This window comes from Accipiter gentilis, unplaced genomic scaffold (assembly GCF_929443795.1).
Source record: "Accipiter gentilis unplaced genomic scaffold, bAccGen1.1, whole genome shotgun sequence".
In the NCBI taxonomy this organism is placed as follows: domain Eukaryota; kingdom Metazoa; phylum Chordata; class Aves; order Accipitriformes; family Accipitridae; genus Astur; species Astur gentilis.
Genome location: NW_026060847.1, coordinates 292,946 through 307,007, shown reverse-complemented (window position 1 = coordinate 307,007; position 14,062 = coordinate 292,946). Strand labels below are relative to the sequence as shown.

Here is a 14,062-nt window from a genome sequence, read left to right as displayed (position 1 = left end):
GCACATGAAGCTCAGCTACTGAGAGCAGACTGAAATAAACTTCTCAAGAAGTCGAAGTCAAAGTCAGAAGCAAAGTACCCTGAAGCATTAATGGGCCCCATTGAGGGCCATTCCTGGCAAAGCCTCCCCAGGGACTCGTTAGAGCAGATAACTGGAGTCTGTGATTGCAGGTAGGCAAAAGCACTGTGCAGGTGGCTGTAATGCTGAGAAAACCCTTGGTTTGTTTTATGCAGCAGAAAGGTCAAGCCCTGATCCTCAGGCCCTGGGAAGGCAGAACCTGTCCCTCATGCATGGCTCAGGGCTTTTCCTGGGTCAGCAAGATGTGAGGGTGAGCAATGCCAAGCGTAGGGAAACTGTGCAACACCTCCCGGCCTCCCCAAGCAGAAGTGAGGAAGAAATTAAGTCCAGAGCCTCAAAACCAGTTTTGGCTGGTAGGCCTTGTTGGCCTCAGAGGCATCTGACAAAGCCAAGACAACAAATCCCTTGGACCTGTTCTGCCTTTCAGCCTTGCCAGAGCACTTGGCCATCTCTCCTGCAGGCTGTCATAACCTGTCCCATGCCTTACCTCCTTCCCTTCAGGCTGTTGACGTCCATCTTGCTTTCCCACCTAGCTCTCAGCCCAGCATTTCTGTTCCTTCACTGATGTCTCTGCAGCCTGGCTGGATTTTCCTTGAAACACAACGCCATGGGCTGATCCGGGCTCTCTCTGGGTGACCTCTTGCACCACAAGGCTACCCTTTGAGTGACATTTCTTTCTCAACACACCCAGTCTGATCCTTCCAAGCTGCACTTTGTGCAGATTTCCTTCTCTTCCCACTACCAAGAAATGCTCCATCCCCTTTGAAGCCACCCTTCAAGCAGGTGCACTCTACTACCATCGTGCCCTGAGCCTCCACTTCACCAGGCTAAAGAAGCCCAAGCCCCCCAGCCTCTCCAAAGAGGCCCCAATACCCATCCTGGCAGATGTCCTCTAGGACCACTCCAATTCTTCCCTGCTCCTCCAGAAAGGGGAACCCCACACCCAGACACACTAGTCCAGATGTGGCCACACCAGTGCCGAGGCCAGAGGGATGATAACAGCCTTGTCTGGATGGCCATGTCTCTCATAATACAGCCCTGTATGTAGTTGGCTTTATTCACTGTTTGTAGTGTTTGCTGTATCAAATGGCATTTTAAATGCTACTGCACTGAGGCTGCGTGCCTCTCTTACTGTGGACGTAATAAACCAGAACCTCCAGGTACAGAAGAACAACCAAGACACATGTCTGCTGCTGGCTATCAGATTCTCAGGCAGAAGTGATGTCATAGTCGACATGCTAGCCATGTGTCTGCTGATGGCCAATGACCCCCAGAGATTGGAGTTTCCAATGACCTCACGCTCGTCTTCATGGCCATGTGCCTCCTGCTGGCCTATGAGCTTCTCAGACATAATTAGTGTCAGAGTGATAGCCTAACCCATCAGCCTTCTTGTGGCATGTCAGCTGACCAGCCAGAAGTAAACTCACAGTGATCTTCCAAGCCACGTGCCTGCTGCTGTCCCATCATGTACTCAAGCAGAAGAGGTGTGAGAACCCACACCTGAGCCCTTGCCCTGGACGGGCCTATCAGGTGATTAGGGAAAGGGATTCTCCCAATCAAAACGCTTCTGCTGGCCTGGCAGATGTGAGTGTAAAAGCAGATATCCCAGCCATGAGTCAAGGGCTGACCTATCAGCTCCTTCAGAAAGAAATGACCTCACAGTCCCTTTCCCAGCCATGGTCCTGCTGCTGGCGTATCAACTCCAAGGACAGAAGGGACCTCACAGCCACCTCCCCAGCCTTGTGCCCCCTGCTGTCCCATGAGATCCTGAGGCACAGCTGACCTCACCATAGCATTCCCACCCATCTCCTCCTTGTGGCCTATGAGCTCATCAGATACAGGTCACCTCACATTCTTCTCCCAATGCCATGCGACTGTTCTGGGACCTCACAATCCCTGCCCCAGTCCCAGGGTCCATACAGCTTAAGTAAGGTTGAGGAGAGGTGACCAAGATGAGGGGACTAGAGCATGGGAAAGAGAGCTTCAGGGATTCGGTGTTGAGGTTGGAGTTTAGGGATTAGAGCTCACCTTTCAGGGTTGGGGATTAGGCAAAGGCTTTGGGAGAGAGTTTGGTGTTCTGCTGAGGTTCCCTGGCTAGTGTTTAAGGTGTGGGCTAGCATGGTGGGTTAGGGTTTTCTTTAGGGCTGGGGTGAGGGCAAGGATTAAGGCCAACATGTTAATACTAGAGGTAGAGGCTAGGGACGAGGTTGAGCAACCGGGTAAGTGTAAGGGAAAGGGGATATGGGTTTGGGATTTGGTTTAGATGTAAGGTTTGTTTTTAGGGATAGCCTAAACTCTGTTAGATTGCTAAGAGTGGATTGCTGTCAGGGGGAGGAGTATTTAGGGGTAGCGTTAGGCTTAAGCTTACTAGTTAGAGATAGTGCAAGGGCTTAACAAGAATGTATTCAGAGTCAGTGTTTTCACAGCAACGTCCCCTTAACCCATTTTACCTCTTCAAAACCTTTTGTGTCTGTTGGTCAAGCCCCTCTTCCCTCCCCCAAATCTCCCATTTCTTTTGCCCAGGCTGCTCCTGACCTCCCCAAATGTGTCATCTTGTTGAGGGCGGCTTCCTCATGACCTTCATGACCTCAGAGTATCTCTCTCCGTGCTGCTGCTGACCAGTCAGAAGTGACCTCACAGCCACCATCCAAGGGGATGTACTGTCTGCTGTGCTTGAGAGGCCTCTTCACAGCCTACCCAGCAGCACTGGAGGAAGGTGATGCCCTGCACCACCCCAGAGCTTCCCTGCCTGCAAACGCACTCGTACATCCGAAGGATTCCTGAACCACTTTTCCCACAGGGGTGCTTCAGCTACCACAGGGCAGCTTGTAAGCCATGGCCACCTCTGTGCAGGCAACTGAATCAAGATCAGAATTTAAGTTTTAGAAAAATGTTGAAGCCTATGCAGAAATGGAAAGCAATCTAATAGCACAGAAAGTATTAATTTCCATCTTTTAATGATTGTTTATTAAATTTTGCTGATCATGGAGGGTTGCTGCTAGGATCTGGCTCGTCAGAGGAGTATGTACCACTGATGGAATTTGATCCTGATCGTCCAGCCAACTTCCCATGCACTGCATCTTCCACGTCTTCATGCAGATGTCAACAATCTGCTCTAAGGAGACTATGGGAAACCACATCCAAGGACTTGCAAAAGTCCAGGTACACAGCATGCCTTTCTTTCCCCTCCCACATGGGTTCAGCAATCCTTTTCTTGTCCTTCAAGCGATGGAGATGGCTGCAAGAGCACTTTCCCGTCACCTTGCCAGGGACTGAGGTGAAGGTGGCCAACCTGTAACACTCCCCATCCACCTTCTTGCCCTTCTTGAAGATGGGTTTGAGATATACCTTTTCTGATGATCCTGGAACAACCCTGATGTCTCTGCCCCTTCCAAGATATTTGAGAGAGGCCTCGTGATGACACCAGCCAGCTCCACCAGCACCTCTCTGCTGTGTCACACACTAAGAGCCATCTTCCTATCCCACACTTGCAGGGGAGTGCCCGGGACACCGCACATGCCAGTCCAGGTCCTCTGGGCTGGTTCAAAAGAGAACCAGAAGCCATCTCTTCCTGCAGGCCCATAGCTCCGATGGGCTCTCCATGCAAATCTCAGCTTCCCTGAGCATTTTTCTCAGTGTCCCCCTCCCCCAATGTTTAAAGTCCAGAGGCTGTAGATAGGAGGATGTCGTGGTTTAACCCCAGCCAGCAACTAAGCACCACGCAGCTGCTCACTCACTCCCCCCCCCATCCACTGGGATGGGGGAGAAAATCAGGAAAATGAAGTAAAACTCCTGGGTTGAGATAAGAACAGTTTAATAGAACAGAAAAGAAGAAACTAATAATGATAATGATAACACTAACAAATGACAACAGTAGTAATAAAAGGATTGGAATGTACAAATGATGCACAGGGCAATTGCTCACCACCCACCCACTGACACCCAGCTAGTCCCCGAGCGGCAATTCCCTGCCCCCTCTTCCCAGTTCCTATACTAGATGGGATGTCCCATGGTATGGAATACCCCGTTGGCCACTTTGAGTCAGCTGCCCTGGCTGTGTCCTGTGCCAACTTCTTGTGCCCCTCCAGCTTTCTCGCTGGCTGGGCATGAGAAGCTGAAAAATCCTTGACTGTAGTCTAAACACTACTTAGCAACAACTGAAAACATCAGTGTGTTATCAACATTCTTCGCATACTGACCTCAAAACATAGCACTGTACCAGCTACTAGGAAGACAGTTAACTCTATCCCAGCTGAAACCAGGACATGGGCAAGGCTAACCCACTACAGGACAGCAACCTCAGGACTGCTGTGTCCAGTATGGGGCTCACCAGCACAAGGAAGACCCCGACAGACTGGAGAGAAAGTTGCAGAGGCCCTGAAGGATGGCTGGGGCCTGGAGCACATTGTGCACAAGGAGGGGCTGAGAAAGCCAGGGTTCGGAAAAATGCCTCAGAGCCAAACTCTGGAGCAAGGACCCAGGCCAGTTGGTGAGATCTCTGTCAGTGGAGATTTTCAAAATCTGTTGAAACAAGCACATGATCTAACCGGAGGTGCCTGAGAATGGGCTTGGCTGAGAGTCTGGCTGTGGCACGAGCTATGGGACTTGATGTGTAATGAGTGTTGGTAGGAAACTGGTTCCCTTTGTATTAGTAATGGCAGTAGAGCTGTGTATCCTAGAGACCTGGAGGAAGACAGGGGTGACCATGCAGCAAAGGTCCTTCCTCAGGGTTGGGCTGTATGGCCACTCAGTCTCTGGCTCTTCTGTGTTCATATTATAGGCAATCAATTCTAGTCCTCTTCCCCCGCAGTGATGGGACTTAACTCTAGAAGGTTCATGCTTCCTTCAGGATCCTGAGGCCCATCCAAGTTGGGGAGTGAAGGAGGGGAAGAGAGCAAGGTCAGCTCGTGGGGCATGACTGGGCACAGCCACCCTCAGCAGTGAGCATTAACCATCTCCTAGGCATGCACACAACATAGAAAAATTCTCGTTCATCCCTGACTTGCAGAAGAGGGGTTTTTCTTTCTGACACCTTCCCAGGACACACCTCCTCCTCTTCCCCATCCACAGACATCCACCGCTTGCCATTTCTGGGCTCAGATACGGTTTCAGGATTTGCTAAAGCCATCAGCGACCTCCTTATTTCTCACTGACATCCCTCAACCCTCTCTCTGAGCCCTACACATGGCCAATCAATCAGTGCTGCTCAGAGCTGCTCGCTCTTCAGCAGAGGCCTTGAGATTCCTGCATATTCCTGGTGCTTATTAACTATCTTCCTGGCTCTCTCCAGAGCTCATGACAAAAGTTGTTGTCTACAACAAGGCCTTTATGACCATCTTTTATGAAATCATTTTCTTGTAAGATCTTCTCTGCAGAAAGAATGGCCACAGAAAAGCACCAAGCACACCACAACAGAGTCTGAATGAAGTGCCAGTGTGATGGGTTGACCCTGGCTGGATGCCAGGTGCCCACCAAAGCCATTCTATCACTCCCCCATCCTCAGCTGGACAGGAGAGAGAAAAATATAAAAAAAGCTTGCAGGTCGAGTTAAGGACAGGAGAGATCATTCACTAATTACCATCAAGGGCAAAACAGACTCAGGTTGGGGAAAATTAACTCAATGTATTACAAATCAACCAGAGTAAGGTAATGAGAAATAAAATGAAATCTCAGAACACCTTCCCTCCACCCCTCCCTTCTTCCCGGGCACAACTTCACTCCTGGATTTCTTCACCAAGCCCCCCCAGCGGCACAAGGGGGACAGGGATGGGGTTTACGGTCATCACACGTTTTTTTTCTGCCGCTTCACTCCTCCTCAGGGGGAGGGCTCATCACACTCTTCCCCTGCTCCAGTGTGGTGTCCCTCCCATGGGAGACAGTCCTCCACGAACTTCTCCAACGTGGGTCCTTCCCACGGGCTGCAGTTCTCACGAACTGCTCCAGCATGGGTCCTTTCCATGGTGTGCAGTCCTTCAGGAGCACACTGCTCCAGCGTGGGTCCCCCACGGGGTCACAAGGCCTGCCAGAAAACCTGCTCCTGGTAGCAGAGGATGGTTTTGATCCATTGTCCTCTGGGTTGTGGGCACAGACCCACCACATGCCAGTAAGAACCAGGTGAGTAACACCCAAGGCTCTGGCTTCCTGGCAAGGAGTCTCTCCTGTTTATCACCTTTTCTCATGAAAGGAGCAGGAAAACTGTCCATCCCATGGAGCTCTGCTGAAGGAAGATGGAGCTGTACATTGTGTGAGGTGATGCAAGCAGAATCAGCAGGTAGAGAGGAATCCTGTAGAGAAGGCATTTTGAGGGAGCACCCTGACTTCACCCAGATAAAAAAGAGACCAGGCAGTGTGCTGACCTGATGGGGAGAAGTGTCCTGGGGTAAAAGAGCGTGGATGAGAGAAGGTGGGAGAGATTTGGTTTGCAGAGATTTGAGTTAGTACTTTTTGTGTCTGTACAGCCTGAGATTTGGATCCAAGGAAAAATATGGAAGATCTCAAGGATGTTTTGGAATTAGTGGAACTATCGGTAATAACATTAACAGGACAGTGCTGAAAGGGAACTCCTTTGTATTCTCGATGATAAACTAAAGCTATTTAATTTATCTTTTTACATGACAAAAATAGCTATGAGTTCTCAGGGATTAGCCTCTGCTATACAATTCTTAGAACAAGTGTCCATGATGGCACCTCCTGGCAGCTGCTTCATGGCCCCTGTCAGCACCCTGTCCCTGTGCTGGCCCAGCCCCTCTGCCTGTACATGGACCCACAGCCCCAGAGTGCAGGCACAGCATGGGAAAGTCATGGGTGGGGACCTTCCCCTCATTGTGATCCCAAAGATGGCTTCAGATCACAGTTCCGCCATGATGCTCCTACTCTTGCAGCTTCCCCAGCACCTGACCAATGCCTTGCCCCAGCCTTATCCCACGTGAGGTTTTGCAGACAGCTCTGCTCCAGGGTCTGCCAGGGTCTGCGGAAGGAGAGAAGCCAGGTAGGGCTGTCTATTCCCCCAAACTAGCCTTAGGACCACTGGTAATGTGGAGGTGGCCTTACAGCAAAACTCACCCGTAAAATATGGGGTGACCAGCAAGTGCTGGAAATGGTCAATGAGAGATGCTGGGGGTGACAAAGGCCCTGAGACACCTTCCCTGTCTGTCCACACCACCAAAGCACAGACTTCCCTCCTCCTCTCCCCTACACCTGCATGTCTTCCATGCTTGCCACAAGCCCTGGCTCTGCACCACAAACTCCCAGTGTGAATCCTCGCCCTGCATGGTCACACACTGCAACCTCTACACTGACATTTTCCTCTCCTGGGAACTTTCCAGCCCAGCCCAGCCCAGCTCCCTGTAAACTCTTCCCACTGCCCTTGACCTCCCTCCACCCCCCTCTAAACTCTCCCCAGTGCAGCCCAGTCTGGCATGGCCCCACAGCAGTGCCCACCACAGGGTGTGGCAGAGCTCTGGGCACTCAACTCACAGCCCCAGACCATCTGAAGGGCACAGAATCTCCTCGGGGGTGCAGAGTGCCGAGCCCCAGGGGTGGGCGGCATCTGTGACACAAGGCCTGAGGAGATCCCCTTTTATGATGGAAGTGTTGCTGTGGAGGCCAGCTCTGTCATACAAGTGCCCACTGCCTGTCCTTGCCTGTGGTCACAGGCCTGACACACAGCAGGACTCTAACTAAGTTGAAGAGCCCTCAGGCCTTCCACCAACCCAAGGGTTCAGAAGGAAAGCATGGAAGTGGGAAGAGAGCGGCTCGGGAAAGACCAAGCGCTAGTGATCCCTTGCAGTGCTGCTGTGCCAGGACTCTTTTCCTCTTCCACTCTGCGCAGAGGCACTGCTCCCTGCAGCTGCAGAGAAGGTCTTGGAGGAAGGATCTCAGAAAAAAAAAGACACTGCAGGGCCCTTTATTTTGTTTAAACACACAGAGGTTATGGATCCTCATTTGCACAGCCTCCAGGGCACACAAAACCTGCATAGACTGTGAATTAGGAAGCAGAGGAATAAAGACACTTGTTTGTGGAAAGCATTCAGATAAGTAAACCAAAGCGAAATAGAAGGAGTAAAACCACACCCAAAATCACCACAAAAAGACCAGCAAAAGACAGGTTGGGTCTGTAATGAGATGTAAGTACTATGCAGAAGACAAGAGGCAGTTTATTACTTCTAAAAAGCATCCAGTCATTAGTTTTGTCAGGGCATCCTTGATCTCATGGTTTCTCATGCTGTAGATGAGGGGGTTCAGAGCTGGAGGCACCACCGAGTACAGAACTGCCACCAGCAGGTCCAGGGATGGGGAGGAGATGGAGGGGGGCTTCAGGTAGGCAAAACTACCAGTGCTTATAAACAAGGAGACCACAGCCAGGTGAGGGAGGCACGTGGAAAACACTTTGTGCTGTCCCTGCTTGGAGGCGATCCTCAGCACAGCCCTGAAGATCTGAACATAGGACAGCACAATGAAAACAAAACAAACAAAGCCTAAACAGACACTAACCACAAGTACCCCAACTTCCCTGAGGTAGGCATCTGAGCAGGCGAGCTTGAGGATCTGGGGGACTTCACAGAAGAACTGGTCCACAGCATTGCCCTTGCAGAGGGGTAGTGAAAATGTATTGGCAGTGTGCAGCACAGCATAGAGGAACCCACTGCCCCAGGCAGCTGCTGCCATGTGGACACAAGCTCTGCTGCCCAGGAGGGTCCCATAGTGCAGGGGTTTGCAGATGGCAACGTAGCGGTCATAGGCCATGACAGTGAGAAGAAAATACTCTGCTGACATCAAAAAGAGAAACAGAAAGAGCTGGGCAGCACATCCTGGGTAGGAGATGGCCCTGGTGTCCCAGAGGGAGTTGGCCATGGCTTTGGGGACAGTGGTGGAGATGAAGCCCAGGTCAAGGAGGGAGAGGTTGAGGAGGAAGAAGTACATGGGTGTGTGGAGGTGGTGGTCACAGGCTACGGCGCCGATGATGAGGCCGTTGGCCAGGAGGGCAGCCAGGTAGATGCCCAGGAACAGCCAGAAGTGCAAGAGCTGCAGCTCCCGTGTGTCTGCAAATGCCAGGAGGAGGAACTGGGTGATGGAGCTGCTGTTGGACATCTGCTGCCTCTGGGAATGGGGTGCTGTCAAAGTAGAAAAAAGACACTGAAGTGTCAGGGCATTATTCTCCGAGCAATATCAAAGCCATTTCCCATAGACCCTTCCACTCACACACAGAGACCCTTTTCCTTTTCCAGGACACCTTCCTTCAGGTCTGTGGCTGGAGCCCAGCTTGGTGCTGGCTGAGCATGCAATGAAGAGCAGGGCCTCTGCCCATGGGCTCTTGAAAAGTCAGCCCTGCTCTGCAGCAGTGGCTTCATGGGATCGGTGCGGGCAGGGGCCAGTCTGGTGTTTGACTTTGTCAGCTGAAACCGCTCCTAAACACAGAAGGGCTTCTCAGCATTTGCACTCCCAGTGCTAAGGAACCAGGAAGGTAAAAGAAGTTTAAGAGTTCTAGGGTTTTTTACAGCTGCCCACATCGCCCCTGGGGAGTTTTCTTAGATCTCAGGAACCTTCAGCATTTCTGCTGCACTCCAGGAGAACAGAGTGAGCCAGGCAAGTCAAGAGGATTGCCTGTGGCTTAGTGCAGAGACAGGGGGAGCTGCTCTGTCCTTCTGTCTAGTTCCCACTTGCACTGTGCTTGCACCTTTCTAAGATGAAGGGCGATCACGCTCCCCTGTTTTACCCTGAAAAGCCACCAGACACTGCTGAGAGCAGACACATCCACTGCAGACCACCAAATGTCTCCCCCTTTCTCAAAGTCTCAGCACCCTGCTTCTAGCCAAAACCACACCGGGCTCATTTCACCAACCCAATAGCATTTCCTCAGTCCTAGCATCTCTGTGCTTCTCCATGGGGCTTTCAGATAACAGAAAGCTGCTCTGAGACAGGTTTGCATCCTGCAGGGCAGCTAACAGCTTGGAAGGACACTCGGAGGTGATAGCCCAGTGACCTGATGTGATGGCATCTCTGTAAGGGAGAATCAGCTCATTCCCCAGCCCCACAGACACCATTGAGCATAACCCCTCAGATGATAGGAAAGCTGGGACACTTGTTCCCATGGACACAGCTGCATGGCAGGACCCACAAGATCAGTGTGTGACTCTGCAGCTGAAACTCCAATCCCCAGAGAACCTGACAGCAGCAGCAAGATAACAGTAACACAGAGAACTGGAGAACCAAGGAAAAAAGCAGAGATCGACTGGCTCAGAGAGGCAAGGGGAGAGGCAGCTGCAGTCTCAGGAAAGAGTTACCCTCACCGAGCTGTGCATGCCACCTCCCAGACACCAGCACAGCCAGGCAGCTGTTCCCAGTCCCTCTGCTCTACTTCAGGAGGCTGCTCTCAGACTTACTGATCACTCCACGTTACAGCTCAGGAGTCTCAGGGACTTGCTGAAAACATGACAGGTCCTCTTCCATTTCTTCCCCCAAATTCCCCCATAGTTGGAAACTTAAAACACAGACTCAGAAAATTTCCTTTAGTTTAGAGTAAACCCTGCTTTGTCCTTCCTCTTGAAAAGTGCCCTTGGAAATGTCCTGGGGGTGATCTGGAGCTGTGAGCAGGCCTGATCCACACAGCACCCTCCTGTTAGCAGAAGGACCCTGCCCTGCTGCGAGATGCTTCTTCCACCCACAGCTTCTCCCCACTCTCCTCAGGCATGCTGAGTACTTACCCTGACCGGTGGCAGAGTCCCTGCCCCAGCACACAGCCCCCCACGGTGCAGGGACCCTGCTCAGAGGGACAGCCCTGGGCACCCCTGGCTGCACACCCACCTTCACACTCTGCAGCCATCCCCAGCTGAAGGCAGCTGACATGCCCTGTCCCTCTGAGGGTGCAGCAGGGAAGCTGTGCTCCAAAGCACGTCCCTTTTCTCTGCACTGCAAAAACTGTGAGAGTCCCTCTGACAGATCCCATAGGCTGTGGGATGTGCCAGCTTTAGGAGGTCATTCCAGGAACCACAGTTACATTGCCCTGCAGCCAGAGACTTACCCTGTCAAGGGCTGTGAAGATTTTTCTCCAGGTCAGCTCTCCTCTCCCCTCCCACCCCAGACTGCCTTTAACATCTCTCTCTGCCTCCCTCCTCTCCCCTCGGTGCCTGCAGGCAGTGCCCTCAGCCCTGCTGCGCTTTGCAGAGGAGCTGCTCCTGGGCAGAGCTGTCTCTCGGCAGTGCTGCCTGCTTGCCATGAGCTCCCTCCAGCCCAGGAGCCCAGCCCAGCTCAGCAGCAGAGGACCAGCCCAAGGCAGCCCTTTCTCTGCCCCCTCTGGGCTCCCTCCAGGTGTCCCTGGGGCTCCAGGGGAACCTGCTGGGAAACAGGCTAAGGCAATCACTGGTGTTTATTCCCTCATCTAGCGAGAGCCAGTTCTTTCCTGAAATAAAACTTTCTGCTCAGACACAAAGTTACATCTACATGCAACCTTTTTTTCATTCCAGAAATATAATCCTTCTCTCAGAGTTACTGTTAATGTACCACTTTTTCATGTTATTTTTTAGACATCGTACTCAGAGAGTGAAGGGCAGGGATCTCCTTTGCACCTACTGTGGGAAGGGATCCATGGACTGAGGGAAGGGATCCATGGGTCAATGGTGGCGTTTCATCCTGCGTTTCTATTTATGTCATTTGAAGGAGAGTCAGCTCCCTCCCATGCACACCACAGAGCCACAAGAGGTGGGATTTTTCTTGAATCTCTTCAGGTGTGCACAAAATAGGCACCTGCATGTGAGTTCCTTCTCTCAGGTTCCATCTGAATTAATGGAGATGAAAAGCAGGAATCAGGTGTTCAGACACAAATACCTGGTGACATTTGAGTTGCCAGAGGTGGTCCAAGATACATGTAGGTGACAGCAAACTACATGTACATGCACAGCTGGGGCTGAAGGAATGAATGCCTGCTGTGCCTGAATGCTTCCTGAAATGGTCTCCAGGCCCCTGTGCTCAGGGAAAGGCTTCAAGGAAGAGGAGAGCATGCATTGGCAGGAAAGTCAGGAAATCCCGCAAGGACAGATGCCAGTTTCTGTCCCTGCAGGGGACTAACCCTGGCAATGACACAGGCGTGGGACCGCCTGGCTGGAAGGAGGCATTTCGGAAAGGTCTTGGTGGACAGTGAGATGGAAAGGATGCAGCCGTGTGCCTTGGAAGCAAGGAAGGACAGGAGCACCTTGGGCTATACAAACATGAGCACGGCCAAGTGATTGAGGGAAGATTCTACAAAACACTGTGTCCAGATTTCAGATCCCAGCACAGGAAACATGTTGGCAAGCTGGAGCCAGTTTAGCAAAGGGCCCCCATAATGGTCAGAGTCTGGAGCACTTTAGCTGTGAGGAGAAGCTGAGGGAGCTGGGCTTGTCCAGCCTGGAGAAAGGAAGATCTTGGGCGAAACATGTAGCAGCATTGCAGTGTTCCCAGGAAGACTGAGTCAGGCTCGTGTCCATTGTACAAGACACAAGGACAAGAGGCAATGCGCTGAAACAAGGGCATTAGTGTACATATAGAGAGATATGTTTCCAACATGAGGATAGCCAAATGCTGGAAGCTGTTTCCCTGGGAGATTGTGCAGGCTCTATCCCAGAAAGTGACCAAGGCATCTTTGGATAAAGCCCTGAGTAATCTGGTCTGGACCTGCTTTAAGCAGGAGTTTTTTCCAAAAACCTCCTGAGGTCCCTTCCAGCCTAAATGATGCTGTCCTTCCTTCCCCTTCATGTTTACAAATGAGGGAAATCTCTCAGGTTCTCCCTGACCACAGAAATTATTCGCATCAGGTGCAGAGCTGCTTCACAGTTGACACCAAACAACCTTGGCCATGTTGTTTGCTTCTCTTTTTATTCCCCCCACCCAAGCTCTTCTCTTTTACTGTTGCAAAACCTGCCAAGAGGAACAGCCTACCCTCTTAAACCTTTCCACATTGGTCTTGCATTTCTTGTTTCTTATCCTATTTTTGAGGTGGTTGCTGTGGTATTTTCAACTTTGGGTAGCAGCTTGGGTTAACTTTCCTCACAGCAGCTCCTACAGTGCTTTGCATTGGTGGCCAAAACAGTGTTAATAACACTGCCATGTTTTAGCTATTGCTAAGCAGTGCCTGCACGGTGTCAAGGCCGTCTCTGTTTCTCTCTATGCCCCCTCAACAAGTAGTTTGGATTGCTTGACACTAGAAGAGCAGGGGATGTCATTTAGCAAGGCCAAGCTTCTTGCTCTATTTTGGTGTCTGTGTCCCTGATTTTGGTAGCGGATGGGCAGCAGGAGCCCCTGGGAGAAGAGACAATGGGTTATCCCATGCCGGACACAGCCAAGTCCAGCCAGCTCTGAACCAGACCTACTGCTGGCAAAAGCTAACTCATCAGCAAAGCTGGTGGCACCTCTGTGAAAGTGTATTTAAGAAAGGGCAGAAATGCCAGAGTGGAACAGGAGTAAGGAAAAAAAAAGAGCATGAGGAAAATTCCTGCAAACAGCAAGGTCAGTGAAGAAGAGGGGGAGGAGGAACTCCATATGATGCAGAAGAGATTCCCCTGCAGCCTGTGGAGGATCAAATGCCAGAGAAGTTGGATATTTCCTGAAAGAACTGTAGCCTGTGGGAAGGATGACACAGGAAAAGCGTAAGGAGGGAGCAGCAGAGGTGAACTGTTAGGAACTGACTGTATTCCCCATTCCCGCTTTGACCACTCACAGGGAAAGGAGGTAGAGGAGTCAGCAATGAAGGAATGAAGCTGAGCCTGGGAAAAAAAGGGGAAAGGGGAGGTGCTGTTGTAGTATTTAACTTTTCTTCTCACTATCCAGCTGCCCTGGGTGCAGCTGGGGTAGAGTTAATTTTCACAGGAACCTGGGAGGGGGCACAGCCAGGACAGCTGACCTGAACTAGCCAAGGAGCTATTCCATACCATGTGTCATCATGCTCAGTATATAAATGGGGAGCGGGCTGGGGGGGGGTTCTTGGCTTTCCATGGGGGAAGTGGTGGAGTGT

The 14,062-nt window shown here is 51.4% G+C and overlaps 2 protein-coding genes across 2 annotated transcripts in view; both read right to left on the bottom strand.

The window, feature by feature from the left end:
• LOC126036932 (scavenger receptor cysteine-rich type 1 protein M130-like) overlaps positions 1–14,062 on the bottom strand; it is a 189,847-nt gene that overhangs the window by 160,212 nt on the left and 15,573 nt on the right. The gene's annotated exons all lie outside the window — the stretch shown is intronic.
• Positions 8,212–11,447, bottom strand: LOC126036958 (olfactory receptor 14A16-like). The gene is made up of 2 exons (XM_049797185.1): positions 11,291–11,447; positions 8,212–9,191 (listed from the first exon to the last, which is right to left on the bottom strand). Exon 2 carries the CDS (start codon positions 9,166–9,168, stop codon positions 8,212–8,214), a length of 957 nt encoding a protein of 318 aa, XP_049653142.1. The 5' UTR covers positions 9,169–9,191; positions 11,291–11,447.